The sequence below is a fragment of the Laetiporus sulphureus genome, assembly GCF_001632365.1.
Source record: "Laetiporus sulphureus 93-53 unplaced genomic scaffold LAESUscaffold_31, whole genome shotgun sequence".
NCBI lineage: Eukaryota > Fungi > Basidiomycota > Agaricomycetes > Polyporales > Laetiporaceae > Laetiporus > Laetiporus sulphureus.
In genome coordinates this window covers 113,181-140,292 of record NW_024468540.1, presented here as the reverse complement: position 1 = coordinate 140,292, position 27,112 = coordinate 113,181, and the positions used below count along the sequence as shown (strand labels likewise).

At 52.0% G+C, this 27,112-nt stretch overlaps 9 protein-coding genes and 1 non-coding gene across 10 annotated transcripts; 5 read left to right on the top strand and 5 right to left on the bottom strand.

Annotated features, from left to right (window-relative positions):
* Window positions 1-1,522: 1,522 nt before the first annotated feature.
* Window positions 1,523-3,285, top strand: LAESUDRAFT_760899 (uncharacterized protein; the record flags this gene model as incomplete). Its single annotated transcript, XM_040912825.1, has 3 exons — window positions 1,523-1,901; window positions 1,957-2,675; window positions 2,731-3,285. The coding sequence occupies 3 exons, from the start codon at window positions 1,523-1,525 to the stop codon at window positions 3,283-3,285; spliced, it is 1,653 nt and encodes a 550-aa protein (XP_040762345.1).
* A 330-nt stretch (window positions 3,286-3,615) lies between these two features.
* On the bottom strand, window positions 3,616-11,320 carry LAESUDRAFT_813972 (cytoplasmic protein). The gene is made up of 14 exons (XM_040914549.1): window positions 10,845-11,320; window positions 9,141-10,790; window positions 7,286-9,088; window positions 6,649-7,222; window positions 6,472-6,600; window positions 6,034-6,423; window positions 5,908-5,982; window positions 5,679-5,853; window positions 5,546-5,624; window positions 5,358-5,496; window positions 5,075-5,301; window positions 4,595-5,015; window positions 4,331-4,539; window positions 3,616-4,269 (listed from the first exon to the last, which is right to left on the bottom strand). The coding sequence occupies exons 1-14, from the start codon at window positions 11,132-11,134 to the stop codon at window positions 3,897-3,899; spliced, it is 6,534 nt and encodes a 2,177-aa protein (XP_040762344.1). The 5' UTR covers window positions 11,135-11,320; the 3' UTR covers window positions 3,616-3,896.
* Window positions 11,321-12,228: 908 nt separating this feature from the next.
* LAESUDRAFT_682400 (uncharacterized protein) lies at window positions 12,229-14,290 on the top strand. The gene is made up of 6 exons (XM_040905789.1): window positions 12,229-12,613; window positions 12,666-12,774; window positions 12,823-12,933; window positions 12,989-13,567; window positions 13,615-13,715; window positions 13,772-14,290. The coding sequence occupies exons 1-6, from the start codon at window positions 12,240-12,242 to the stop codon at window positions 14,130-14,132; spliced, it is 1,635 nt and encodes a 544-aa protein (XP_040762343.1). The 5' UTR covers window positions 12,229-12,239; the 3' UTR covers window positions 14,133-14,290.
* Window positions 14,291-14,314: 24 nt separating this feature from the next.
* On the top strand, window positions 14,315-15,221 carry LAESUDRAFT_287937 (Sm-like ribonucleoprotein). The gene is made up of 6 exons (XM_040901851.1): window positions 14,315-14,381; window positions 14,441-14,538; window positions 14,622-14,682; window positions 14,738-14,840; window positions 14,902-15,007; window positions 15,074-15,221. The coding sequence occupies exons 1-6, from the start codon at window positions 14,379-14,381 to the stop codon at window positions 15,168-15,170; spliced, it is 468 nt and encodes a 155-aa protein (XP_040762342.1). The 5' UTR covers window positions 14,315-14,378; the 3' UTR covers window positions 15,171-15,221.
* Window positions 15,222-15,271: 50 nt separating this feature from the next.
* LAESUDRAFT_703222 (uncharacterized protein) lies at window positions 15,272-16,539 on the bottom strand (the record flags this gene model as incomplete). The annotated part of the gene is made up of 2 exons (XM_040906515.1): window positions 16,417-16,539; window positions 15,272-16,364 (listed from the first exon to the last, which is right to left on the bottom strand). Exons 1-2 carry the CDS (start codon window positions 16,476-16,478, stop codon window positions 15,272-15,274), a joined length of 1,155 nt encoding a protein of 384 aa, XP_040762341.1. The 5' UTR covers window positions 16,479-16,539.
* A 1,353-nt stretch (window positions 16,540-17,892) lies between these two features.
* Window positions 17,893-20,818, bottom strand: LAESUDRAFT_657523 (uncharacterized protein; the record flags this gene model as incomplete). Its single annotated transcript, XM_040904694.1, has 8 exons — window positions 17,893-18,040; window positions 18,092-18,639; window positions 18,702-18,927; window positions 18,984-19,294; window positions 19,350-19,497; window positions 19,582-19,678; window positions 19,759-20,665; window positions 20,714-20,818. 8 exons carry the CDS (start codon window positions 20,816-20,818, stop codon window positions 17,893-17,895), a joined length of 2,490 nt encoding a protein of 829 aa, XP_040762340.1.
* A 718-nt stretch (window positions 20,819-21,536) lies between these two features.
* On the top strand, window positions 21,537-21,625 carry LAESUDRAFT_t65. Its single transcript has one exon. It is a non-coding gene; the product is annotated as a tRNA-Cys (tRNA).
* Window positions 21,626-22,212: 587 nt separating this feature from the next.
* On the top strand, window positions 22,213-22,662 carry LAESUDRAFT_760894 (uncharacterized protein; the record flags this gene model as incomplete). The annotated part of the gene is made up of 2 exons (XM_040912824.1): window positions 22,213-22,285; window positions 22,340-22,662. The coding sequence occupies 2 exons, from the start codon at window positions 22,213-22,215 to the stop codon at window positions 22,660-22,662; spliced, it is 396 nt and encodes a 131-aa protein (XP_040762339.1).
* Window positions 22,663-22,987: 325 nt separating this feature from the next.
* On the bottom strand, window positions 22,988-23,692 carry LAESUDRAFT_813967 (uncharacterized protein; the record flags this gene model as incomplete). The annotated part of the gene is made up of 2 exons (XM_040914548.1): window positions 22,988-23,466; window positions 23,524-23,692. 2 exons carry the CDS (start codon window positions 23,690-23,692, stop codon window positions 22,988-22,990), a joined length of 648 nt encoding a protein of 215 aa, XP_040762338.1.
* A 477-nt stretch (window positions 23,693-24,169) lies between these two features.
* LAESUDRAFT_657659 (alpha/beta-hydrolase) lies at window positions 24,170-26,478 on the bottom strand (the record flags this gene model as incomplete). The annotated part of the gene is made up of 7 exons (XM_040904700.1): window positions 24,170-24,370; window positions 24,433-24,784; window positions 24,841-24,888; window positions 24,951-25,980; window positions 26,037-26,148; window positions 26,197-26,361; window positions 26,413-26,478. 7 exons carry the CDS (start codon window positions 26,476-26,478, stop codon window positions 24,170-24,172), a joined length of 1,974 nt encoding a protein of 657 aa, XP_040762337.1.
* Between the last annotated feature and the right edge of the window lie 634 nt (window positions 26,479-27,112).

The following is a 27,112-nucleotide window of genomic DNA, read 5'->3' as shown; positions in this document are numbered from 1 at the left end:
AGAGTGGTCAATTAGCAGTCCAGAATTGACTGGATGTTTTTAATGTGGTCATTCATGTGATGAGAGCGCTCCTTGGCATTATATATAGCGTGAGGTGATCGGCTCGTTCTCTGGACTCTCTGCCAATTACAGCACAGCCTTGTTGCTGACGACAATGCCGATAGCTCAAGCTGCCATGCCATGGACGTTTTTTTTTTCAACCGTCATCGTTCGACGCGTTCCCTCTCACTATTTTCCACCTCCCCTGATCAGGAGGACGGAGCTAATACTGATCACCGTTGTTCTCATAGACCTCGCCCGCGATAGGCAACTTGGTCGATTGGTTGCGGTACCCGTTACGCGAGTGGCACCGTCGCCACTCAATCGTTCATACGCGTTTTATCCCGACGACCCGCGTTCCGAAGTACAAGATCGGCAAAAGCATCGTTCTCGAAGGAGACCGGCAACACCACGGGAATCCTGGCCCGAGTTCCATCCAATAATGCTGACACTTTGTAGGTCCACCTCTGCAATTTCGATGGAAACATAACATCCGGCCGATTGCTAATTAATTTCGCCGGCGAGCATTTAACAATTTAACAAGACCTGCTCAATGGACGGGTAGGCGAATCATGGGCTCAGTCATGAGGCGCGGACAAACATAGTCAGGACCGCCCCTTTCAAGAGACAGATATGCTTGGGGGAAGGGGTGAGATGATCTGGGATCTGCATCGGATCAAGGCACCCCACTCCGACTGCAGCTGTTTGCGATCCGAACCAACGCATCAAACACGAGGCTATCGCGCGCCTGAGCCTACCAACGGAAGCTGAAGCTGGTCCTACCAGCATCACAATTGCATGCAGTATTGGAGTTGGCTGGCCAGCTTGAGCGACGGTCAATCGAGATGAGTTGTGTGTCAAGGGTAGGCTCGAGCCCCCTATCTGTGATCGATTTGGGCGGTCAAGATGAAAACCGCTAAGGGCGTAACGGCTGACAATCTCGATCAACCAAGCGCTGAAGTTCCCGTGATTTGCCACTCGGCTAGCAAGACACTCTTTAGAGGCTGGTCGCGTCGGGCGGGACGCCACTGGACGCATCACATCGATACCCGCCTCGTCTTCCACCCTCCCTCCACGCTGGTCCCCCTTTAATACAGTGCCCCTCCTTTGTGCCTTCGACCCTCCCACCATAGTGCCACTGCTCGGAACTGCCAGAAGCCGCGCGCACATTACGGTCTGATCTCATAGAAATCGCGTCATCATGCAACCGGTTTGCTAAATCCACTCCTTTATCTGTTCGCAGGCTGACGCAGCCTCTTCCACGCAGAACCAACACATGTTCGCTCCGACAACGACTACCCCGCGTCTTCCGACTTGCGTGTCAATCAGCCAACACTTTCATTCAACACAAAGACAAGGGGACTATCTCTATGCCAATCACACACAACTGACCTTAAACGAGCGTCAACAATCACCGGCCTCTGTGCGCCCTGCAGGTCCGTCTGCACACATTCTCCTCGGTCTGTGCCGTCTTTAACCAAATATGCATCGCTATCCAATAGCTCCACGTTACCCTCCACGAGATGACACCCGCTATATCGACTCCCCTCAAGGTACTCTTCGAATTTATGGGTATGAGCCGCATGAAGGAGTACCAGGAACCGTTCTCACCGTGACCCTCGACTTCCTGTCGGTAGCACGGATTCCAACTCAGCTTAGGCTCGTCCTCGGCAGGGCGGCTCTTCCGACGACGGTCGAAAAGGTAGCAGGTGGCCAGCATACCTTCCAGCTTCAGGCTACCGTCCCAGATGATGCCCGTGTCATTTTACCGCCGACTGTCTCACTGCATGCGCAGACATTGGATACTCACAATACTGTGTTGGATAGTGTGGCGTTTGGTAATTTCACTTGCATCAACCTCGGTAAGTTCTATAAGCCACGCTTCTTACCCGACCCACGACTGAGCACAGATTGCAGCACCGAGTAACCGCCACATGAGGCCATACCCGGATACGCACGATAGCATTCTTGGACTGCCGATGTCCCCTGATGCGCCCCGCTCGCCGAACCGCAAGGCACGGTATTCCACGCAATCCTCGCCTTCGCGGTCCTCCCTTCCACACCGCCATACGCATCATGCTCGTGTTCATGCCCCATCCGCGCGGCCAGTGGCATCGTTCATCTCGTACGCAAGCCCATGTGGCGACGAGAGACTACACGGAATGGCCGCCAACCTGGAGCTGCTGACACCTCTCGAAAGCATGAGTAAAGACTGGGATGAGGACGAGTACACCGCCTGCCGTCGGCTTGTGCGATTCCAGAAAGAGAGGGAAGGAAACACGATAAAGGTCTCCTGCACAGTCATCAAGCAACACGAGTACATCGAAGGCGGCATGGTCATCTCGTGCATCTACCGGCGGGAGACAAACTCGTGCTATGTGACTTCTGTCGACGTCATTTTCCTACTTGAGCGTCTGGTAGACAACCAATTCGACGTCGAGACCAAGAACAGAATACGAAGGAACTTGGAGCGCTTTCATCCGCAAACGGTGTCAAAAAACAGGGCGAGCACAAGCGAGTTCTTTTCGCTCATCATGAACTTGCCGGCGCCGAAGCCGCGAAACATCGAAAAGGACTTGAAAGTATTTGAGTGGAAGGTGCTGTCTGAGGCACTGCACAAGATGGTTTCGCGATTAGTGAGGCATTCGTTCTTTTTGTGTCACTCGACTTTTTTGACGGGAGATTCATCAGACGCTTCCTTACATACCCGCACAAGCTGAGCCTATCCCCACACTCCAACCACGTATCTCGCCAAGTCCATCTTTGCTGTTGGGTCAAGATGCCAAACTCAGTCCCTCTTTGTCCTGTACCTCAAGCGAGTTCTCCCCGGCATCCATTCCCGCTATACCCTCGCTCGAATATCCGGCCTCTCCGTATAACCATTCCGTTGGATCGCCGTCGTCGTTTGTATCCCAGATGGAATACACTCCGCCGTCCTTGGCCTCGGACGGTAGTCCTGCGGTTGAAGAATCCGCCGTCTTCGGGTCGGCTGTATCGACACCGATTATTGCAACGCCGCCATCATCTGACCCGTCTGGCGTGCCATACTTCACGCTTGCGCACGATGGGCATGCAAACGCACACTCCGCCCAGTTCCCGCAGTACATGCCCTTTCAGATATCAGAGTACTGGCAATCATCCTGCGTTGCCCCGGGATTCACCAGTGGTGGTGAGCAACCCTCACACGACAGCAAGTCTGTCGGTAGGGCTTATAACTACGTGGATGCGTACCCCTCAACGTTCTAGAAACACCTGTCATCCAACCAGTTCAGGATATTGCCTTCCACTGAAAGTCTGTGTCCGCTGGCATCTCGCTTTTGCGGATCCGTTGCATTATATATGTGGACTTAAGCGTATGTTGCTATCATTATTTGACTATCTCACCGTAAGCATCTTACAAAGTGGTGTTGTTGCGTTAGCGTTACCTTATCTGCCTATTTTCCTATTGGACATGTAGTTCAAATCAAAGAAACTTGACGTCTGCAATCGTCGCCATTAGACTTATCTGTACATTACAGCGCTCTTTTCATTGTTATCCGACCACGAACTCTGCACACACTTCTGTGACCAAAATCCGTCTCATCCAACTGATTCATCCACCGGACGATGTAAACGTTGCTGCTTGCGGCGCAGCTCTGCACGCTCGACTTCTTTCCTATGCATATTCAATCACTACTCAAAAGAGGTTCAAAGTAAATGCGTACGATAAAGATAACTACGGTGCACAACAATTACGATAGCTGCTGCAGTTTACACAGGTCCAACCAAGAGCTAGACAACCGAGAATATCGACAGCATAGATGGATACGCAGATGACGTAGACCAAGGGTGAAGAATTATGAGATATACTGTATCCACTACATGTCCCGTCGCGCGAAGTTCAGGCTGGAGAATTTAGATAGACGTCCCCTAATAGACCCGATACTGCCTATATTTGATCCCGTCACTGATGCTGCGCCTGAGAGTGTCGTGATGAGCGTTCCATTGTTCAGATACGAATCTCTCGGAGATTCTTCCGAAATACTGTCACTGCCAACATCTCCAGGCCCAGCTGATACACCATTAAATCCGTGTCGAGCCAAGTGTGCCAGATGTCTTTGCAGTGGTGTCTGTTTGGATGACATTTCCGCAGATTGGCCGATATCTGGGTTTGAGCTGTTGGACAGTGGAGAGAGAGCCGGGGAAATGGCCGCATGCACTTGGACGGGCACAAGTCCAAGTTGAGGCCGCCTGTTAATGAACGAATACCTGAGTCAGTTCCCGAACATGTGAGGTATAACATCACACTGACATTTGACGTTGAGATTGAGCCAATGGCCGCGACGCCGACGGAGAAGGTGTCAGCAGATCGCGCGATGACCGACCAGAGTCCATTGCCAATCGTTGAATCTCCTCTTGGAAATTCTTGCGGAAGAATTTCTCGAGTGTTCCGTGGAAGGACATCATCTCTGGAGGACACAGTTGTCCATGCAGTCGTAGACAGCTATCAATGACGCGGGCCTGACGAAGCCAATCGTTCAGATTGACCCGACGCAAACCAGGGGGGACAATTCACCTGATCATCAATGACATTACGCAAATTCTCTATTTCTTCTGCCCTATCAGGATGTTTTGAGATATACTCTTCGTTCAAGTATGCCTGTCGGAATGCCCCAATGCCACTACCCGCTGGCGCGTCGACGGCGGCGTTGAGGTTCATAGCTAGAGCATTGGTTGGAACAGCCTGCGATGTCTTGGCGAGAATAGAGTATCTCAAGTTCAGTCCGGTCAACTCGCGCGTTTTTTCTTCCACCTCTTGAATGGCACTTTGTACAGGTGAGATTTGTACCATTTGCGTGTCAACCACTTCAGAACGACGGAGAACGGTGGGAAATGCCTCCTCAGTGGTGAGATACGTTTTCTCAATCCATACCTCTTCCGAACCGTCAGGCGAGATTCTTGTCACTGGCCTTGAGTAGCTGAATAGCTTAATCGCACTGCGAATAATGTTTAGAGGGGACACTTTCAAGGATTATACTGATTATTTTCTCCATACCTGTGCTCGTAATATGCCCGGATTTGAGGGGACACGTCTGGATTAGTGAAGATGGGCAAATCGCGTTCGGGCTCGGGAGTGACAGCAGTGCATTGGATGTACTGGTCGGTCCCGAAGCGAATATCAACTGGTGGATCCCCCATGGGCTTTAGAAGCTGGACACCGGGATGCTTGTTCAGCATTCGTTCGCAGAAAGCACCAAATTTTTCCCATTCATATCCGCGATACTGCCAGACAGTAAGTCATCTGCCTACATCTGTACGCATTGGAGTGAGACACGCACTATGAACTGTTTGTTGCGGATAGCGGCAGGGAAGCTGCCATAGAAAGCCACTCTGAAGTAATCGGAATAATAGCGCTGGTCGGTGACGATACGTTCCAGTAGGGCAGCTTTATGACGCAGAATCTCTGCAAGCCGAGCGCTGGCGAAGAATTAGTCGTTTAAAGATCGATGGACAGAGGAACGCGTACTAGTTGAACGTCACCTCGGCATGCTGCACTGCCAATTCCTTGCAGATCTCGATGGCGCTCTCCCACGCTTTACCCTTACCTAGTACTACAATCAGCTTGGTCAAGAAATCGCATATTACACTCAATCACTTGCCAAGATAATCCAGGATCAACAGGTACAATGTTTCCTTTCGGTGGAAATGTGACTGCTGCGGAAGACCAAGGTCTTCCATAGGTGGGGCGAAGCTGTTAAGATCCCAGTCATGTAGGTCTGCATGGAGCTTCAAAGTGAGGGCAGCTTCCACATAGTTCTGGGCTTGGAGATGCATCTGCGGTGACATGACTTGAGCCCCTGTGTTTGCGTGATCCACGGCAGGACTTACATTGACCAGCTGATGCACATATTTGATGTATATCTCATCTCGGCCGATCCGCCGGATGAAGTTCATCAGACGAAGCTATAACAAAGACATATCAGCAACGCCACAATACGCATCTGAAGCGCATACCGTTGCAATCACTCGATCATCTGCGAACTCTTCTCCTTCAGGAAGTGCACGAACACTGAGCAAGAGATCCAAAAACATATTGACCTCTTGCAAGAAGGTATCGACAAGGGCACGTAATTGCTCATCTACGTCTGATTCCTCAAAGAGACGACGAAGGTATCCAATGAAGAATGCACGGGAGATATCATCGCCTTTGCTGTCGGACATGAACAAGGTATCCAACTTGCTGACCAGTTCATGCTCGATGTGGTTGAAATTGCCTGAGACGTGATACTCGGAGATGATCATACAGTAGAGGATATGTACTGCATTGAACTGCAGCTGATCGTGGTGGCTCAGACACAGGTTCACAACGTGACCGACTAATGGATTGAGCGCAGCTTCGTAGTTCTAGTTCACATCTGAGCACATTTCCTTGATTTGAACGAAGAAACGTACCTCGTGCACCTTCATCGTGCCTCCATTCGCTAGTTCTTCAGACCATCCAAGGGCATCCCACATCCGTAATAGGAGAGCTGCTCCTTCTCCTCGTATGTCTCCAGCAAGACGCCAAACCGTCCGACGTTTCTACATATCACCTGAGTTCAGGTTTCGGGTTTCGAGAGTAATACTCACCTGCGGGATGAATTCCTCTATGACCAAATGTTCGGACGAAAGCAACTTAAGAACGACATAAAACGCCTCTCGCCAAATATTTGAGTTGAACTCGCGTCGCGATTCTTGGTTGGGAATGAATTCGCGTTCCATCAAGTTTACGATCGGATCCATCAGCTTGAGCAACATCCTGTGAGCGAGGATGTTGACGTTCAGCCAGTTGGACGGGAATGCATCATTGTTCAGAATGGAAGCAGCAACTTTGAACGTTTGCATGAGCATCGCCGCGAAATTATCACTGCCTTCAATATCCAGGAAGGACTGGAAGAAACTGATCAGGTGCTTCTTCGGCGCTGCAAGTATTAAGGATAGCAGTACAATGGCCGTCTCGCCCAAGCCCGGGTTGAAGTCGGGTCTGGAGTCGAAGGAGCCTGAAACTGCGGAAGCACTCTTTGAAAGCTGAGCGGCCAATGCAAATGGGTATGACTCTGGAAATGTGATAGGGTATGTGGATGAGACCGGGCTTGACGAACGATTGCGCTCGATTGCTCTCTGGGAAGCGGGGTGCTTGAACTCCGAGTATGAATTGAGTAGTCTGCGCGCGGGGGAGGGAGAAGGTGGTCAGGCGTGCAAAGACGATTTGGAATGAGCGACTCACTTGGGGAACAAATGCAGGAGAAATTCGATGTTATCTTGCTCAGCCTTGAGCAGATTGCGGTCGGCCACAATGGCGGGGTTCACGAGACTTTGCAGACATTTATCCAGCATGATCGCTATTACGCTCACAGACAATCTGATACTCTCTAGCCAAGCAACGCGCGCAGCATCTCGAGCGCTCTCGGAATCTCCAGGTTGCGTCTGAGCGTACTCGTCAAAGCGACCGAAGTGTGGTTGTAACCAGTCGGCGACACTCTCGATCAGCAATGTGCGAGAATGCAAGTCATCGAAGAGGAATCCCTTGACTATCTGCAGGTGCATCACTAGCTTCCATATGACGAGCTTCCCCTTGGTAGTCTTAATAGAGTTCGCAAAGGTCGCGGCAATATTGACAAGCTCTTCATGGCTAAACACCTTGTCCAACTCCTGCAGGATTGAAGTAAAGTGTTGTAACGCTATCGTCTGCGTCCCAATGATGGAGGCAGGTGTCGTCGTGGACATCATGCTATTGACTTCTGCTAGATAGGACCGTAGTTCCCGCTTGAACGTCGCTTCTAGGTGATCAGCAGTCGCTCCGCCACCCATTCCAAGCTTCTTGGCCTTCTGTAACTCCCGCGATCTGACAATGAACTTGACGATGTAGTGCCAGACCTTGAGGCTCGATCGCAGCGCTGAAGCAGTCTCACTGGCTGTTGGGTTTTGCAGGAGACGGTTCATGGAAGAAATAATATGGGAAGCTGCGGCGGCACATCTGAAGTGCTCCGCGATGTATACGTCGAGAACAGGCTGAAAATTGCTAAATCGACGATCTTGGATGATCCCAAGCACCACTACCAAAGCGCTAAAAACTAGATCATCCATCTCTCCCTCTTCATTGTTGTTGGATGCCAGGATGGCGAATAGCGAGTCAAAGATGTCGCGCAGGAACTTCACAATCTCAACCTCGCCCACGAAGGTGAACTTGGTCAGGACAGTCTTGAGAACTTCCTTGTCCGCGAGCTTCTCCCAGTTGAGCAAACTAAGCAGCACCGAATTCTGCGTGAACTTTGTAGAGCACAGCGAAGTGCGTAGGATAAGACAGTCCCGCATTGGTGGAGCCAGCTTTTGCAGTTCGACAGGTACATAGACCTGTTCGGGTCGCTGGTTTGCAGGCAGCCACGGCGTTGCAGCGAGGTACAGATCAGTGTCAACTTGAGTGAGTTTCTCGGCATTATAGAGGACCAAGGTGTGTTCACCATCCTCAAGGAACGCTCGTCCGTCAGGAAAGAGAGGCAGAAACGCGAATGCAAAGGGCCGTTCTTGCATCTCAGAGTTTCTGCTGCTGGAACGTTCCCTCGTGCTGCGGTGGCGGAAGGTGAAGAAGAGGTGCCATTGGTGTGAACCCTCGAACGGCAATTCCAACTTGATGAGTTCGTTAAACGTGGGCTGGTTCGTGCGTTGGAATACCATCGAGTTGAATTGCGTTACTTCGGGCTCGCCGCTACAATACGAGATGACGCGCTCGATCGTCCTCCCGTGCTGGTTCTTGACCTCGACCGTCACTTGCACATTGCCGCCGATGCTACCAGCTTGGCCCCAAGGAAAGTTCGTGATGCTACGGCGCGCCATCATCGTTTGTGATGGCGAGAAGTCTCCACTCCACAGCTTGACATACAGCTCGTTACGGACGTCCCCCGGGAAGACGACATCAGGAAATCCCAGGCGCAGACTGAGCGGTATGTCCTGCAGAAGCGACGTGTTCTCCCGAACGACTGTCTCCGCGGATCCATAGAATAACTTGATGGAGACTGCCATCGTATCCGCGCTGATTGACAATCAGACGCCACGGTCATGACAGTCTCAGAAACAGCACGCACCTGCCTGACTTCTCATACTCCTTTGTGTTGCCGTTGATGATGTCCACATGGAGCATGGAGAACGTAGACTCATTCTTCGGGGTATAGATTGGCATATAATGCTCGCGTGTTGAAGACACCTGGGTTTGTTCAGCTGCCATGGTGGCGAGTTGGGTAAGCTCAAGGATGGCGCAGCCAAAGGGTCTCCTGAAGTGCGCAGTTGTGTCAGTATTGGAGTTGCCAATTACCTCACTGGCCGCAGCTGCGTGCCCGTATATGTGACCGCTCCCATTATTACTGGTTCCAATGGAGGCTTCAGATGCTCTCCTTCCATTCTCGCGAATTGACCCCGCATTGCCCTTTTTCATAGACCCATTCCTTACTATCTTGCACACGAGAAAGACAGGTTCTTGAGCATCGGACTGCAATACGTCTGTAAAGAGAGTGCGGATACGTGCAGAAGGATCACGGGCCAGAACCCCGTTGTGGTTAAGGATAGCACAGAATTCCTCTGAGATGAAGCGCGCTTGCGTTTTGTTGAACAGCGAGAAAAATAGCTCCGCAGTTTCGCCGGGTGAGCAGGGGGACGCAATAAATGCGCGAAGGTCAAGAAAGATGTTATAGAATTTCGCCTTCGCAGGCTGAGGGGTGCTTGGGGACCCGAACACGCCCATCATCCTGGACTGGATTCTACTGCGTGAGTACTCCAGAAAGGTGTTATGCACTTGCGAAGCGGCAGATGCGGAGTAGTCCATGGAGGAGCCGAGTTGACGCGACTTGTACGGATGGGTCGGAGGAGAAACGTCGACATACGCAAGGGAGACTTGCAGAGCATACATGCGAATAGCGCTCATCCAGCTGCGAGGATCGATCTCTCCTTCGACATCGACAGTGGCGAGACCTCCTCCGGTGGGGTGCCGGACGATTACATCGAGCCCTTGGACAAGGTTCCCGCTCACCAGCCGCCACACACATTCGCATCTGAGATTGGCCGTCTCCTCCGAGCTCAGCGTCTGAGCGAGCAGCTGCCGGCGACCAAGATGCAGAGCCTCAATGTGTTCGCGCACAATCTGAAATAGCTGATAGTCACGCCGGGCGAGGTACTGGAACATGAGTGTGTGCCACTCGCGTAGCGCAGAAGCGATCTCGTCAATGATGGGCTGGTCGGCTCCCGACGCGGTGTCGTCGCCGGATTTCAGCGAGAACCGTGGTGGAAACGGCTTCATGAGCTGCGACTCGGTCGGCGATGCCGAGCGCAGGCTGGCAGGGTATACGGGCACGCGGGCGCGTGCTGAGTTCGCCTGGTCGGGCGGTGGAGGCAGCTTGAACGACTTGCGCGAGACGGTGTCCTTGAACGAGATTCCATCTTTCAGCGAAAGTCCGTCGTCTTCTCTAGGCGTTGCAAATCCGCCAAGGACCTTCTCCTTCCACACGGAATTGACGTCAGACTGATGAGCAGGCAACCCCGCCCTCCATTCGTTCGCAACCTCTGCCAGATGTCCTTCCTCGTCCGATAGCCGCTCCCTGACGAAGATATGGGAGGCGGGAAAGGTACCAATGAATACTTGTTGCTGCTCGCCGGCCAGGGCTGCTGCCTTCTGCGTGGAGCATGATGGATCCGAGACCAGCGCCCAGTTGACTTGGGGTCGGCGAGATGTGCTCACGACGTATCTGGGCATCTCTGTGAGCGGTCACTACTGTGTACAAATAGGACATGGGACGCACCCGCGATACCAGATGCCCTCGACCTCTTTATCCTTCGGAGTGTACTGCTCAAAAGCATATACGCTATCTCCCACCTCCAAAGAGACCACATCTCTGTGCACGAGATGTTCGTCGCCGGAAGCGTCGGTCGTGCTTGTGAACGTCGATGCCCGAGTACGGCTGGACAGCTTCGTGTCCCGGCGGTTGGGTGAGAGTGGGTGGACCGCATAACCATATAATATGAGCGGCAAGGGCTCCCAGACACCTCTCCGTTGGTTCGGAACGACTGGGTTACCAGCGTTGCCCGCCATCGAAAGCACACTTTCGCCGAGGTTGCCTGTTACCAATTGACGCCTCGCAACACTCGCACGTAGTGACCAGCTTTGACTACTGTGCCCACCCCTTTGTAGATGGAACGACCGTCGCAGTGAAAATCGTGAGGGGCGGGATATCGCAGACTGCCACGGGGTATACGAGGTGGTTTGGGTATAAGCTAGGACACGTGCGTCTACGCTCAGCATCAGTTGTCCATGGCAAAATATCATTGCAACATCTCGTGTTTAAGAAACATTGCTACGACATTTACATGATTGCTCTATCGTCTTGCGCTCGCTGATGAGCAGGTTTATGGTGAAGAGCGCCGGAATCGACTACCGTCAGCGAAGACCTGCCATCCACTCCTGAATATTGTGCGCTCAGATATCCGGATTATGACCACTGTGTCCAATTCCAAAGCAATTATAAGCTCTATGCCAGCGGTCTGACGTTGGAAGAGGGGCAATTGTTGACCGCGACGCCCACATCGCATCGTGGAGCGAACCACCTAGCGACGTGTCCTGCTAAGCCTGCTAAGGTCTCTGCTCGTTAGATCAACATCTTTCCACCCATCAGGCTTCCCAGCTCCCACACATCTGTTTCATCTGCATCCAGGGAGCAATCGCCGGTGAGGGAGATGGCCTCAGTTCGGAGCGGCGGGTATGCCGTTCAAGTTCCGATACGCTACCCGGGCTCGCTGAGTCTGTTGATAAGCAAGCGGAGAGTATGAGCCATGGAATCTCTGCCGTCCAGGATTCGAGAATATGATGAGGCGCTCTGGACAAAACTTGTTTAACGGGATGCTTGCATTCATTCACGACGAGATGAGCCGAGTGATTCGGCTTGAACAACAGCAGAAGCAGTCTTTGCAGCAAAGCAGTCCAGTTGACCAGTAGAGTCCGAGGTCGGGCCCATCCACCGCTATTGAGTACGCAGAACGATGAAACTTTCAAGTCCAAAGTAGATCGAAGTTTGGAGAGAGCAGGTCGTCGGGCTGAACAGGGCTGAACACACCAATTTGTAAGCACGTGACCGTGTTGGGATCTTGAGCTCAGCGCAGGCTGAGGCGGCCTACATTTCTTGTTCTCACCGCCATCCGCGATGAGCAGCCTGTCTGAACATGTTGACCGTCTCTCTCTGCTAGCCAAGTCAATTCGCTCAAGCGCCACCAACATCTCTCGAGAAACAACCGGCCCCTTCACAGAGGCCGTCCTCCACACACCCCTCGGCGACCTGATCCGTGACGTTGACCCTGCCGAGCTTGGTTTATTCACGCTGGTGTCTCCTGCCAAACCAGCCGACCCAGAGGTTCCTGCTCCATCCTACAGTGAGATTGCGCGCGCGGAGTTTCATGGCGCGACGCCGCTGAAGAAGCCACCGGCTCCGCGCAAGGGAAGGCATGATCCTCAGGGACGGCCAGGAGAGCACGATCCGGAGGTATATGCGCGGGCAGCGATCAAGTATCTCGATCGTTAGTAAGTAGGCTATGCATATCACGGTCTGCGGGTTTTCATGGAAAAACTACAGTCGTTCGATTAGGCCCATGCCTCGAGCTTCAGACCAAGCCATCAGGATCATGGAGCAGCTCGGGGTAGTACGCTCGCACGTTCGCCAGCTCAGTGAGCAATTAAAGCAAGTGAGTGACATGTTCGTGGCCTTCCGTACTTGCATCAACTAAGTGAAGCACTCGGCCGCAGGTCCTCCTCAGCCTCCCGCGTCTCCCAAGTCTGTTGTGCGGGAAGAAGAACAGCGCGTGCAGGCTGCTCAAGAGCAGCTCGCTGAGCTGAGAAAGCGGGTATGCCAATTTCCTCAATGTGTCGCGTTTAATTCATTCTCAGAGCCTCATGTAGAAAGAGGTTCTGTTAAAGCAAAAGGCATCTGGCAGGATACCGCGTCCGAAGGTGAAGCCCAGACCTCAGACCCCTCCGCCGCCACCAGTCGATGAACAGGAGGACACATTCTGGAACACGCCAGCGGCTTCTGCGCGCACGCTGCATTTCGCGGGAGACTCGTTATTGGATGAGCATGTCGATCTCGCAGACGTCTCCGTGACCTCATTCGCTACACCAATTGCTCCTCGGATTGGGGGGAAGTTCACGCCAAAACCTAGTTCAACACCGAAACCCAAATTAAGCCCCGAAGACGAATTAGACATGCGGCGAGAGCTCAGCCTCGACGACGACTCTCCAGTGTCAGAGATCGTGACACAGAGCGAAGAACCAGTGCCTGAGGATGATGCAGGGGGATTTGACCGGACAGTCATGCTCTCCAAGTCGACACCGCCACAAACGGAAGCATCAGAGCCCGACGTCACGATTACTGCCAAGTCGGAGCCCGCAACGCCGACCCCGCCATTATTAGAAGCTGTCGCAACACCCGGTCCTCACCGCCACAAGATCAAGGTGACCACTGAGCTAGAACAGATTGCTGTACGTGATGTCTACTATATTCCATTGCCTCGCTTAAGTTGTCGCAGGCGAAGATATGGGCGACGATTGGCGAGGTCATAATGCCGGGAAGTTCATTCGATGTCTCGGGGGAAGGTGGTAGCAAGCCACCTCATGCAAAGGAGACGATGTACGTTTGTTCCGGTTTGGTATATGGGTCCATCTGACTCAATACATCGTCCTCAGTGCACATCTGCAGACACTGTCGACGAAGACACCGTCTCCGTCCTCACCGTCAACTGCTAGCCTCTCTTCCTTTTCATTCTCCGCTACAATACCCGCCTCCTCTGCGAATCTATCCCAACCAACGGCCCAGCAGGTTCTTACAGCGCACATGCTGCTTGTGCTGCTCTCCTCGCCACCGTCTTACGCGATGCCGTTGGGCAAGCTGAAGGAATCGCTGAACGCGAAGACAGAGGAGATTGGGATTTCTGCGAGTGCAGTGGGTGGGAGTGGGGCGACGAGACCGATATACGGATGTGTGGCAAAGAGGCTGCTCAAGATCGAGCGGGGAGGTGGGGAGCAGGTAGTGAAGTTTGATATCTGAGTAGATCGTACTTGCTCTTGTGATATGACATTTTACCTTACATCTGCGTTAAGATAGATACATGCATACATTCCTCGTAATTATCGGCGCAACGCTATATGATAGATACACCACTGCTCCCTACGATCGGTGGCCCTTGCTAATTTAGGACGTTGATCAATGGGCGTCTATTATACGCACCTACGCCGCGTCCAAACTGCGGCTTGACTCTCCTTGCGCGTACCACTTCTCCTTTCGTCCATCATCATGGCAAGTAAATGGTCTTTCTGTAGAATTATGACCTCGCTGTTAACCGAATACTACTGTAGTTGATTTTTTCTGTCTTCAAAACGCTCACGGATCAGCGGGTGACAGTCGAGCTGAAGAACGACCTCTCAATCACTGGTGTGCTTAAATCCGTCGACCAGTAAGTGCCGGCTCGATTTGCTCCGTTTACTCGCAATTCATCCAGCAACCCGATGCTCAAGGCGTCTGCTCGTCCCTTGTTAGATTCCTGAACATCCGTCTCGACTCGATCAAGGTCCTCGATGAAGCAAGACATCCGCACATGGTTTGTTTATCGCCGGCTGTATTGAAAAGGGTGGTTGTGATGGGTGCTTTTTCAGATGGCAGTGAAGAATTGCTTCATCCGTGGCTCGGTAGTGCGTTATGTGCAACTGCCGGCCGAACACGTTGACACGCAGCTGCTGGAGGACGCAACGCGACGAGGTACGTTGTACACACTCATCCAACATGCCACTCTGCTCAGAATCACTTCGCTTTCGCAGAGGCTGCCAGTCAAGCCAAACGGTGAACTCTCTGGGTAGGACAAGGCTACGACTGTTGCGAGGTGCTATGCACTTTTCTGACCGTGTATCATTCTCAAAGCATCCACTGTGAGTGATGCATTTGCATTTGGTAGACACATCCAGCCATCCAATTCCGGTTTGCCACTGGAGCAGATGGAAAAATCAAATTTGCCGGAAAGGTGAGGGGTGGGCTGTAACACTGCAGATACAGCTGTCTCTATATACAACGGCAATATACGAACGTTACTGATACATATTATGACAAATGCGTGAGCTGTTGGAGAGCTGGCGATGCTGGGCCAGGCATAAGGTCTTGGAATTTTAAGTTGATCAGCGACGTGAACAAGCAGCTCAATATCCCGGGTCGTCTGCGTCTGTGGTACGCTCGGGCGCTGGTGGCCATTCGCCAAAATCCTCCCAAGGAACTCTCATGCTCGTGCCCGGTTGTAAGTTTCTCTTCCATTCTTGCGAGCCTCTCCAACGCTTCTTCCCAAGCTTTGGGGTAAGCGGCTCGGTCTTTTTGCCAGGGTAAGGTCGTGTTCGGGTGCTAAGATCCTCTATTTTCGCGAGCATCTCCCGCACCTCACCGCTGCGTAAGGGGTTTTCCTCCTGCCACATAGTTCGCTCGCCGACATCCTGCCTGATCATCTCCGCCAATGCGCGCGTGCGATTGTCTAGCCTTACGACGTTCACCCACATCTCCTCCAGCGCATCGCACACGCCACGGAGGTCACGGAAACACCTCCAGCGCGTCTCAATGAGCTCGTTGTACGCAGGAGTGGTGCATCCGAATACGAACGAGGGAATGGATAGATGTCGTGCATGATCGAAGATCGACAGCGCCAGGTGTGGGTCGGCATACCTTTCGCGGAACGTCTTCATGAGGAGCGCGATCAGATAGGGATAGGATGGCGGCTGCAGCTGCAGCTGCACGGGCTTTCCTGAGGACTTTGGATCCTCAAGAGCACGTCGCGCCTCTTCTTCGTACCGCTTCGATTCGCCAAATACCTCGCGCATCGCCCAGTCTAACAGTTGCTGATCGGAATTGCACAGCTCCATCTGCTCCTTCTTTCTGTCTAGTTCTTCGTCGGCCTCGTTCGGCCACCTGAGCGTTTTTGACTGGCTATGCAGCTTCCCAAAGATATCAGTCGTCTCCCTGATTCCCGTGCGGCCAACACCGACTGCGGCAGAAAGTGTGTGCGGTTTCTTGCCCGGCGTTTGCATGTTCTGTTCCGCAACCGCACTGAAGATCATGTTGAACATTTCATCGAATGCACTGATCTCCCGGGCAGTCATGGTTTGCTGATGAGGTTCTCGACCAGAGGCACCTTGGGGGGGAGGCCGTCCGCGGGAGGAGGAAGGGAGGAGGAGAGGTACGTCCTTGATGCTATCGAAAACATGATCCCAAGAGGATGCGGCAGGGGAGAATATGGACTCATCATCGCTGTGTTTGCCATTAGCACTTGTTGAATACACATCAGCTGTTTGTCCCATACCGTGTTGATTGTGTTACTGACGAGGGAGTCGGAGTCTTCGTAGAGTAGGTCGGCGCACGCATGCGGCAATTTGTCTGCCCGCCTAAGACAACCTCACAGCTCTGACGCCGAACGATGGACGTGTGGGCGGGTTTTAGACATCGTGCTCCAAGCATGGCGATGCACTGCAACAAAGGATGACTTTTAGACTTGGAACGGGGTGCAGTGGGAGGCAAGGATGAAGCTCTCTGGCGCCTAATGGGCGCTCCCTATGGACTTCAACTAGACGCTGATCATCACGCACTGACATGTCCAATATTCTGCCTCTGTCAAAACTTTATCGACTTTTTTCGTCGTGGTAAACATTGGCGGCTCGCAAATAGCTTATGTCCCTACTATCCGCATAGGTTGGGTGGTCAGAAATGACCGGCGCGCAGGCGATTAAAGCACTTATACTTCTAGGATGCAGAACGGGCCCTGTTCTAGTTCTATCTAAGTTGAGTCACTTTGCTGACCATTCAAGCCGACCACATTGTTCGCTTGTCTTCTGCGACGAGGATTAGATTCCTGAAAGGCCAGAGCGGATCACTGCGACAGGGTCGCTCAACTTGTTCATCGCACATTGCTTTCCGTCTACCGAAGGCGTGAATCGGACTGAGCAGGACTTTAGGAGCTAGTAAATGATTAACACACTTGTTGCCGATCGTAATCTCAGCACTGTGACGTTGAAAGCTTCTGCTTGGTGAGGTACGTGCTTGTGCAGCCCGTATCTGCCACAGCGCCTGAATTGAGTGTTTCAAACAGCCAGCTTTCTTTCAGGAAGCGCACGCGCGATCGATTCACTGCGACGAGAAGTGGTGAAGCATAAGTCAAATGAAGTGAAAATATGATACTCTCGGTAGAGCATCAAAACCGTGATCTTTAAGCGGTCTTCTGAGAAAGGCTCGACGTTGCTGGGTTGCCTTGGCCGCTGGACTGGGTCGCTGGATACTACCGGCCTTGACGTCCAGCTAGCTGGCACTTCTGCAAACAGGACTTTCAACGTCGGACATGTCAACTGTTGCCTTCTAATATCCTGTGGACTTGTTCTCTTCATCGTCATTGTGTACTTCAAGGTATGTATATCCTCATTACTATACCTCGTTCTGCTCGGACTCGCACGCCATTGCTCCATCATTTTCCTCGTCGTGTATGCATTTTGTCAGCTAAGTAGGTATCTGAGAAGTGGGGAAGCATGCGATGGCAAGGTTCAACAGCGGTAATATCGCGAATCTACTGTGTTTTCTCATCATTAACGCGAGCAGGTGGGTATACGTATCAAATTATGTCCTATCCTATATCAATGAGGAAAGAGAAGCCGGAGCATTGCAAAGCAACGTGGAAACGATTGTGGTATGTAGGTCATGCTAAACCCAAGATACAACAAGGAATACGATGAATGTGACAGCAAGCAGCTGACGTTGGGTATGGTGAGGTCCGAAAGGCTACACAAACAAATTAGTAGTTACGGCGGCGGGGATGTGAGGATACCGGCGGCATTGTAGATGCCGCTATAGCGCCTTGTCCGTGAGTGGGTATGTAATCGGGATCTATGGCATCGCATTGCAGATGGAGCAAAAGATTGTGAACGAAGGTGTGCTCGTATCTGCGAAGAAAGATTGAGTAAGTAACTCGACTAGTCGATTTGATCACGCACTGAGCATTGGTGAAAACCACCGCGATAGAATCAGAGGTACAGCGGAGAAGGTTGGGGGCCATGACGAGAGCCAGGTTAGGCGACGTCATCTTCGTGACAGCCTGAACTTTCTCTTCCAAGAAGAGCTGCAGAAAGCTGGTCACGAAGAGGACAACTCGTCGATTGATCGTAGGAAGCCTGTGCACGATTTGCACGCAGGCAGCGGGATCTCTTGCACTAGCAATGCAGTCGTAGTACATTTCATCGGGTATCAGAGGATCGCACAGCTCTCGCAGCCATAGCTTTATTAGAGAAGCCAGAACGTGGGGATCTTCGACGCCATCTAGGCTATAGTAGCCTTTGTCGATTCGCAGCTTGAGATCGGAGACCGTATCACCATCACCCGGTACTCGGAAGATCCCTTCGGTCTTAGTCCCTCCTAGAGCTAGGATCCCGTCGGCAAGGAATGGAAGGATGATCGGAACTTTCATATGCGGATAGGTGCGTTCCTGCAGTCTGAAGATCGTGTCCAGAGTTTCGCCAAAGATGGACGGATGGAACGCAGCATCCTGAATATGACAGAACACCTTCAATATGTACAGGGCCACAGAGATAGTACGACATTGCTTACGGATGCCGTCTCAATCTCTGCTACTGTAGGTGCTTTGCCCCTCGGTCCTTTCCTCGATATATATGCAAGCCTTCGGAGGCAATACTTCGCCATGACATCCACACGGCCCTCTTGTTGTTTCGTAGCCTGGTGCAGAAAGGATCGCACGAAAGGTTCGAAATCCTTCGACGGAGGAAAAGTGATAAGGAGTACACAGAGTAATTGCCAGCCTCTGAAGATGCTTTCACTGCGGACGATCAATGACCATGCTCCACCAACAAGTCGAAGGAACGGAGTACGCACGGGTTCGGGTTATTTGTCAATTGCTTCATAACTTGGCAGTACACCTCGTCTCTCAGCTCCCCGTGTGCAAGACCTTCACTGAGCAGCCAGCGTTCCTCCTCCAGTAACACAGAGGAAGCATTAGAGACCAGCGATGTTGTCGAATGATTGATAGATGCTACCATGGATATGTGGTTCTCCGTACCCATGCGAACACCCGTGGACCGATCACGATCTTTGTCTCCCATGATATGCTGGATGACCTTGAATATCTTCAGCGCGTTCTTGTGCAATGCCTTGTTGAGCACGAGGAGAGGAGAGCCTAAAGAAGCCTAGCCACGCAAATGAGACGAAGCGTTCGTGTGCCAGAGCGCCGCTTGGACCGACCTTTTGCCACGCCAAGAGCTGTGCGACCGGGATCTTGCGCTTGAACAGAAAGCCAGTCCGATGCGTAGCAAAATATTGCCTTGCGAATTGAGATTCCGCGAACTGCTGGATGTCCGAAGACAGCTCCTCAGGCAATACATGGTGCTTGCTATACTTCAAAATGACAGTCAGACCATCCTTGCTCCATCCGCAGCGAAGGATTTGTAAGGAGGACAATATCTATTGCACGTACCCGGTACTCAACGAGCTGGCCATCCCTCCAGTTCCCTTCCGGTACAGATCAATGGGTAGACGGTTCATCTTGGGATTCAGGTTTAAGGTGGCTTCTGCTCATCGGCAACAGGTAATGCGAAAGATAACATATCGTCAATGAGATGCTTCAAGGAGGCAAATAAATGCGCAAGTCTACCTGCGTTATAAATTGGACTGCTGATCACCTTTCCATTCAGAGAGACTGGATCAGGGATCGAGATGCTACGCTCGTTGAGGGCAGGGGAGCGCGGTATAGGTTTTTGAAAAGAGGGTGGGATACTAGCGATGTCCTTCTTGTTGCACTTAGTAGTCACCGGAGACGCTGGTGCGGTGACAGATCTGTTCATACTTGGGCTCACATTCACTCGTAATCTAGTCGGGTTTTCTAACGAATTATTAGGGAAATCTCCCGCACATCCACCCTCCGAAGAGTGCCTCTGGTTCTGAGAAGACACGCAAGGCTTTGGATCGGACAGAGCAATCAATTCCAAAGCCGCAGTCAAGCTCTGCGGTTCCGGAGACCGGTATGACAGGAATTGGGGAGGCTTCGAGTGCGGACGACTATAGGCGGCTTCGCCTGCATTCGCGGTTGATTCGGGAGGGTGAGCCTTCTCTTTCCCCTTCGAATAGCGCTCACTGAGTGAAGCGGTAGACATCGATGTTCGTGCGGACGACGGATGCTCAGACGATGCATCTGACGTATATGGGGAGCCAGGAATGGGCGCCAGTGGGTGACCTCGAGGATATGAGAGAGGACTGCCATTTGCATTTGGATCTGCGAGAAGATGCTCGCTGGTAGAAGTGGATCTTTGGCTAGTTTGTTGTTTCTGTCCTGATACGGAACGAGATTGAGGGTTCTTTGCAGGGGATGCACGTGGAGAGGTTGGCGAACGGCGCTTTTCCATATCATTCCCGGCGTCATGATGGCGCAGCGGCGAGTCTTTCTCATTCGAATACGAACGGGATCGATGATATGATGACCTCTGGAGAGTCGTAGGGCCAGATTGAGCTGCTTCATTTCGCGACTTGTGACGAAGAGATAGCCGACGGCCGAGAGCAGTATTCTAGGTAAGATTAATTTCCATCATATCATCGCGCATAGCAGGACTCACCTGGAGGACGCCTAATGGTATAACGAAGGCTTGAGGTCGCTCCCATTGCGTTTCTTCGGTCTTGGTGTGGTAGTAGTATGGTAGACCGCTTGTCTCGTCGATCATCTCCCACCACTCTCCATCCGGATTGGGGGGCAACCTGCGAACAGCAAGTCTATAGCCCGCCACAAGTGACGCAGCCGCTCAACGTACAGGAAGTTACCAACTGGAGGATCCCAGCTAACTTCGCCGGTGGCTGGACAGGCATAGAATGACACCTGGGTCTACATGCCGAATGTGATCGACATCAACTCTGATCTCTCAACGTAATGCCACACGCACCTGCGGATCGACCAGAGTTACCCAGAAGTTCGCTCCCCAGCCGTCACTTCCGCTTGACGCTGAGCTCGACAAAGACCGGTTGGCCGTTGAAGCACTTGAGGACAGCACTCCATCTAACTGCACTTCGGGTGCAGATGACTGGTCCCTTCGATGATCGTCTTTCTCCCTGCCAACAAGGATTGATGAATCCAAAGAACGCGGTTTGGCATCAAATTCGGGTGTTTGATTCTCATTTGATGCCGTAACCGTAGACATTGTCAAGGTTGACGCAGTACAGCGGATATCTGAGTCTGAGTGCTAAGCCACGAGAGAGATATTCGGGTGAACCAGGAGTTGTATGGAGTGCTTGCCTCCTAGAACATGGGAGAAAGAAATATTAAGGAATGTGGTCGCCGAAGAATGAATGAAGGTCCTATTACGGATTTGAGAACGTCCAATTGTGGCCTTCAAGAATAGATAATAGTAATACTTATGTATATTATACAAAATTAAATGTCACAGTGGTCTCATAGCTCAGTGGTTAGAGCATACGATTGCAGCTTTCATTTGCTTGCTATCGTGTGGTCGCGTGTTCGAACCACGCTGAGACTTCCCTTTTTGGTCTTCATCCTCCTTCTGTCGTAGGAAAGCGGTTTACGCGTTCAACGGAGAAGTCGAAGTAGTCAAGTTAGCTTTAGTGTGAACATCGCTAGAGCCAGAGCTTGCAGGCGGGCGCGTTAATAGCGACGAGCGCTTCCAAGCCGATGTCTCTCGGTAGCCTTCATGGCTAGATTCTGCATCTACTGGGTTGAGATTCTCCGGTCATGATCTCGAGGTTGTTTCGAGTATGTGGTCATCAAAGGCACCTCGTCTATGTTGAACCTCCCTGGTGGGTTGGCAAGAGAATCTGCAGTGGCACGTCTTCTCTCGGAGCTGACAGAAATTACATCACGTACTACTCTCGACAGCGTGCGCTCATGAAACCAAGAGAATTCATCATTTGCATTAAGAATGACAGGAACATCCCGCGATCCCGCTGTGTCACAGCGAGCAGAGTTCCGTAAGGGCGCGAAAGCTGTGTAGGTCGTGACACCGCTTACCAGCAGCGGGTCTTCCTACACTTCATTCACTCAATGTGTGCTGGTGGCACGATGACGTCCCAAATAGCCACCATCGCTGTCATGCTTAGCGTAACTATTATGAACTTACTGTTCATATGTGGACGTTTGTACGCGAACGAGAACACGGTCATCTCCTTCCGTCCGAGCTACGGTGAGCTTTTTGCTACTCTCTGCTTTGCACTTGTTCATTTAGGTTTTTATACAGCTTATAAGGCCCACGATTATCCCATGACACTACCTCCCTCCACCCCCGGTCTTCCAGCAGTCTTTCTACCCGTAGAGGAATCAGTGCATTACCCTCTGCTTGGGGATGCATCCGACGACGCGTGGTACGCGCTCACCAACTGGACTAACGGCTTCGTCGTCCTCGGACCGGAGGAACGGCTGTTCGCTATAACGATGTTCCACGAGCTACACTGTCTCCGAATACTCAACTTGGCGTATGGAGATCCAAGGAGGCCAGCGAAAGTCACATCTCGCACTGTTTGGACTATCTGCGGCAAATGGTGCTCTGCTCGGCTGACGTGACATTGGAGGCGGGAGATTTCACAGAGCGCGGTTTCGAGACGGAGCGGCGAGGCTCAACTCACTCATGTAAAGATTGGACTTCGATATACGATACCATGCAGAGGCTGTCGTCTGATTGACTTGAAGGATGCGAAAGGATTGTTTTCGACGTAGCTCCAAACCTTCATCGACGATCATGATAGTATATTTATATTTGCAGATCATCTACGGAGGCGCAAAGATTCGGGGGACTGTAATTCTGATTATAAAAGGTCTGCAGCGAACTTGTATGACATAGAGGTTTCCAATTGTGCTACCATGAACTGACGCCGCACACGTCCTCTAGTCACCCTCCTGTCGCCTTCAGATGATCCTCGTAGTTTTCCATCGTCGCATTGTATACAGCCGTCCAATCATGGCATACATGGATAACCTCCCACCTCGTCGATCCATCCCTCTTAAGCTCCGCGATAGGCTCCAAGTTGTCATTCGCCCTACACGAAACCATCTGGCGGAGGTAATTCATGCAATGATGGTCCAGCGCACTCGGAGTCTCCGCATACGACGCCCGGTTTGCGAGGCGGACGGCAAGAGAAGCTCTGATGATGTCCAGACAGCGCAGTTGGTGGAACATGGAGATACTGAAGATGCGCTGTTCGGGTCCCAGGTAGAGCAGGCCCCGATTTTCAGGGAGAGTGCTGTTCCATGCGGCGATGCCGTGTGGGGTGTCGAGGGCATAATGGTGGCTGGTGGCTGCGAGTGTCATGTGCACAGGGTCGTATGAAGCTATGTCCCATGTCGGTGGATAGTCTGCGCCTTCATAAGCTAATGGCAGAATGCAAGGTCAGTTTATGAAGATCGTGAGATGCGGTGCACTCGCACTATATTCGTTACGCGTAGACCGTGCTTGAGGCTCTCTTGCCCAGGACGGGGAGTACGCGACTGTCACTATGGGCACTGCTAATGCAGAGATTGCAGAGAAGAAGGCAAAGAAGAGCCAGAATTCCGTGCGATTCTGAAGACACGATGCTTTCGCGAGGGTATGCACCATGGCTCTGGGTTCAAAGGCCTGTCTTTGCAAATAGAGAAATCTTACTCGTAGCACAAGCACAAGGGGCTGGTTGGCTCGCAGTGAGTCTGAATACAAATAGCATGCGAGCGGGTATCAGTACAGCTGTACGTTCCGACATGAGATGTACGGTCAATTGCACGTTGCGGAGCGTTGGGCGCAGAATATGTTGCAGATTCCTGTTACAGACAGTCATGTCTCCAAGTTAGTATCTGGCGACCATCACATGCGGTTGATGCTGGCGGAGCCTGTGTGCATGTTGACAATTGCGGTCTCTGTAACTGGTCAATGACTTTGCATCTCAAGGGTCATTGGATATGGTGCACAAAATAGCGTTACAACGTGTCTGCTGTACCTGCACCACGAAAAGCAGGACGATCAAGAGATGGTTAAATCTAATACTGATACGTTACATACCTTCCTCTCGCACTTCATCCGTTCGTGATTCTCTGAGTCACCTCACGGGAACAATCCCCAGACAACTCTGTAGAATCCCAGCTCCGATTCGTACGCCTTCTTGATCGTCTCCGCCTTCCTCCATCCATGTCCCTCTCCTGGGAAGGTAATGGACTCAACCGTCCCGCCCTGTTTCATGATGGCTACCACAATGGCCTGCGCCTGCTCGGGCGGGACTACGTTGTCGGCTAACCCCTGAAGAACCTATACACATGTATCCGTCAGTGGTACTGAATCCCACGCTGAGGGTACTGATATCTACTCACGAGCAGCGGCGTCTTGATGCTACTCGCCAGATTGACTGGCGAACGCGAATCGTACAATTGAGGATTATCGTTCCAGGTTCCTCCGACCAGCTCGTCGATATAGCGCGACTCGAACTTGTGCGTGTGCTGTGCGAGGGTCGTGAGGTCGGCAATCCCATACTGAGAAGTTGCCGCAGTGTAGGCATCAGGATGAGAGCAGATCGTCATGAGCGCGTCATATCCGCCAGAGGACTCGCCTCTGATTGCGGTGCGCTTGGGATCGACAAGCAACCGCGGGGCGGAGGAGATCTGCTTTATGGCGCTGACGATGTCCTTCACGTCGAGTACACCCCACTGGCCCAAGAGCCGGTTGCTGAAGTTCATCAGCAGGTTTGGCAAAGATAGACATTTTTCATGATGAATGCTTACACGTATGCACGGCCGTATCCAGAGCTTCCACTGTAGTTCACGTCCATCCTGCGAGAAGTAAAGGTCGTTATGCGTGACTGTGTGTAACAAGAGTAGCATTCAAGTCTCACCAAGCGAACCCACGACTAGTAAAATATTGGACCAGCCACTGCAAGGACTGGTAGGCTATTCCCGTGGGACCACCGTGCGCATCCACCACACAAGGAGGACGTTCATCCTCCGGGCCCGTGTAATCCACATTCGTCGGGGGATAATATATCACATACAATGCCTCTCCGGCGTCGTTCTCAAGAGTGATAGGCTGTGCATACGAGATCGAAGCCTTCACATCATCGGGTATCTCGGTGCTGTTCTTTAATTCCTTGTAGGACAGCTCTGGTTGCTCATCTGAGCCTTCCAAGGTGCAAAGAATGACGTTTGCGGAGTTGTCGCGTTTCTGTCCCAGGAAGACCGCGCGGTTGTCACCTGCACGTTTGAACGTCGTGATGTTGACGTAAGGGCAGTCAAGGCAGTTTGCCGTCCCGCGCGCGACGTCCACGACGTAGATCACGCTCCTTCCCTCTCTCATAGAAATGAAGAGGGACTTCTTCGCTTCCAGGTCCATCGCAGCACCGAAATTCCAGCTGAGCGTCCACTTGCCCACACCGAAGTCATCTTTGATCGGTTTAGACAGGATCGGGCCCGCCTTGTGAGACGAGACAGAATACATCCATGGATTAATGAAGCCGGACTCGTCGCTGGTGAAGAGTACGACATCATTAGACGCCCAGCAAGCGAAAGTCGCGCTGACTGTGCTAGCCTTCCCTGCTACGTAGGTCGCGTTGCTTACGCTCAAGCTGGTTTCGTCCGCTGAGACAGTCACGTCTCCAACGTAGAGCTGAGATCCGTCAAACGGCATGTCAGGGAAGTTCCACTGCACCCAGGCGATGTGGGCACCATCGGGGGAGAACGTCGGGGAGGCATAGAAGTCCGCATCAGACACGATCGTGGATACAGTCCTGGTGTTGGCATTGATAAGACAGACGTTGTTGATGACATTCGAAGGTTCAGGATCCTTGTGATCTTCCAGAACAGCCACAATGAGGTGGTTCTGCTTCGGGTGCACAGAGAAGTTGGCGTATCGGACGACATTGTTTGAGTCTGGTCAACATCGTTCAGCACAGATATCGCTGCGCACTGCTCATTCAGTGTGTCACCTGGGGTGATCGACTCAGGTTGGCCGCCTTCCGTCGTCTTGTATACCCTGCCATCGGTGTAATTTGAGAAATACAAAGTACCATTGAATGCCACCGCAGGCGCTCCGCCATACTACGTGGACATGAGCCAGCATCGATGAGGGATTCGTGGACACATTACCTCATATATACCATCCCGAGCATCCCATGGCTTGCCGAGGACGTCGATCCCTTCCTCGCTCGCAATTATAGTATCGCGCCCGTTTTCATCTGGCCGACCCTCAGTGTGGTAGATTTTGGAGGTTACAGGATCGACAAAGACATCATCGGATATCTTCGCATCGCCCTAGTAGATACGGTCAAAGTCACTGAGAGTCAACCACGGCGTGCAACTCACCGCCTGCAAAATCAGATCGATGGAGACGGGAGAATCCCAAGTACCATACGGTTTCACAGTCTTCATTGTGAATGCGCAGTATCCAAGATGTCGATCAAGATAGGCGGTAGTATGAGATGCGCAATAGTACGCGCTTGTGCCTTGGATTTATACTACCGAGCACCCAAGGGCATGTGCGCGCACATTCGCCGCTACCTGTGTCACTCATGCTAAAGCCTAAAGGATGGCACCATACATGTCGGCCAAAAACAGTTATTATCGTCCACGAGACGCGCCTCAATTCGATGCTGTTGCACGACTAATCACCGTCGCAGGGATTGCTCCGCTTCTTCCATTGCGCCTGCTGGGCGGTAATGTCACATTCGCTGCAAGGCTTGCCGAATTAACCTTACGGGCGTTCAAGCAAAGTTATGAATGTAGGCAGAGAAGCTCGGGTCAAGTGATTCGACTAGAGAACTGTGGGCTTTTGAAAAAAAAAACTTGAGCTTCCGTGGTGAAGTAGCTGAGCGACAAGCCGGCTTTTGGTTGAAAATCGTTGAAACGATATCATCGTGTTGCCTCCCACACAACATGTAGGCGTTCTCCAGGAGCATGTCTCCAAAGTAATTGCCTGCGAGACTGATATGTTCTCTGACAATTCCGGAGGTGGGGATGGGCTCTTCCGCCTGCGCTTTCAGCTCCGAGAAGTGAGGTCTTGTAC

Bases quoted from the DNA above. Each gene is read 5' to 3' on its own strand.
- LAESUDRAFT_813972 (XM_040914549.1), bottom strand. From the start codon at position 11,134: ATGGCGGGCAACGCTGGTAACCCAGTCGTTCCGAACCAACGGAGAGGT. The intron at 5,983-6,033 runs GTATGCGCTTCA...TCTTTGTTATAG, and splicing joins ATGATCGAGTGATTGCAACG to CTTCGTCTGATGAACTTCAT. The intron at 5,302-5,357 runs GTGCGTGTCTCA...ACTGTCTGGCAG, and splicing joins TCCGCAACAAACAGTTCATA to TATCGCGGATATGAATGGGA.
- LAESUDRAFT_682400 (XM_040905789.1), top strand. From the start codon at position 12,240: ATGAGCAGCCTGTCTGAACATGTTGACCGTCTCTCTCTGCTAGCCAAG. The intron at 12,934-12,988 runs GTATGCCAATTT...AGCCTCATGTAG, and splicing joins TCGCTGAGCTGAGAAAGCGG to AAAGAGGTTCTGTTAAAGCA. The intron at 13,568-13,614 runs GTACGTGATGTC...AAGTTGTCGCAG, and splicing joins CTGAGCTAGAACAGATTGCT to GCGAAGATATGGGCGACGAT.
- LAESUDRAFT_287937 (XM_040901851.1), top strand. The intron at 14,539-14,621 runs GTAAGTGCCGGC...GTCCCTTGTTAG, and splicing joins GTGCTTAAATCCGTCGACCA to ATTCCTGAACATCCGTCTCG. The intron at 14,841-14,901 runs GTACGTTGTACA...GCTTTCGCAGAG, and splicing joins GGAGGACGCAACGCGACGAG to GCTGCCAGTCAAGCCAAACG.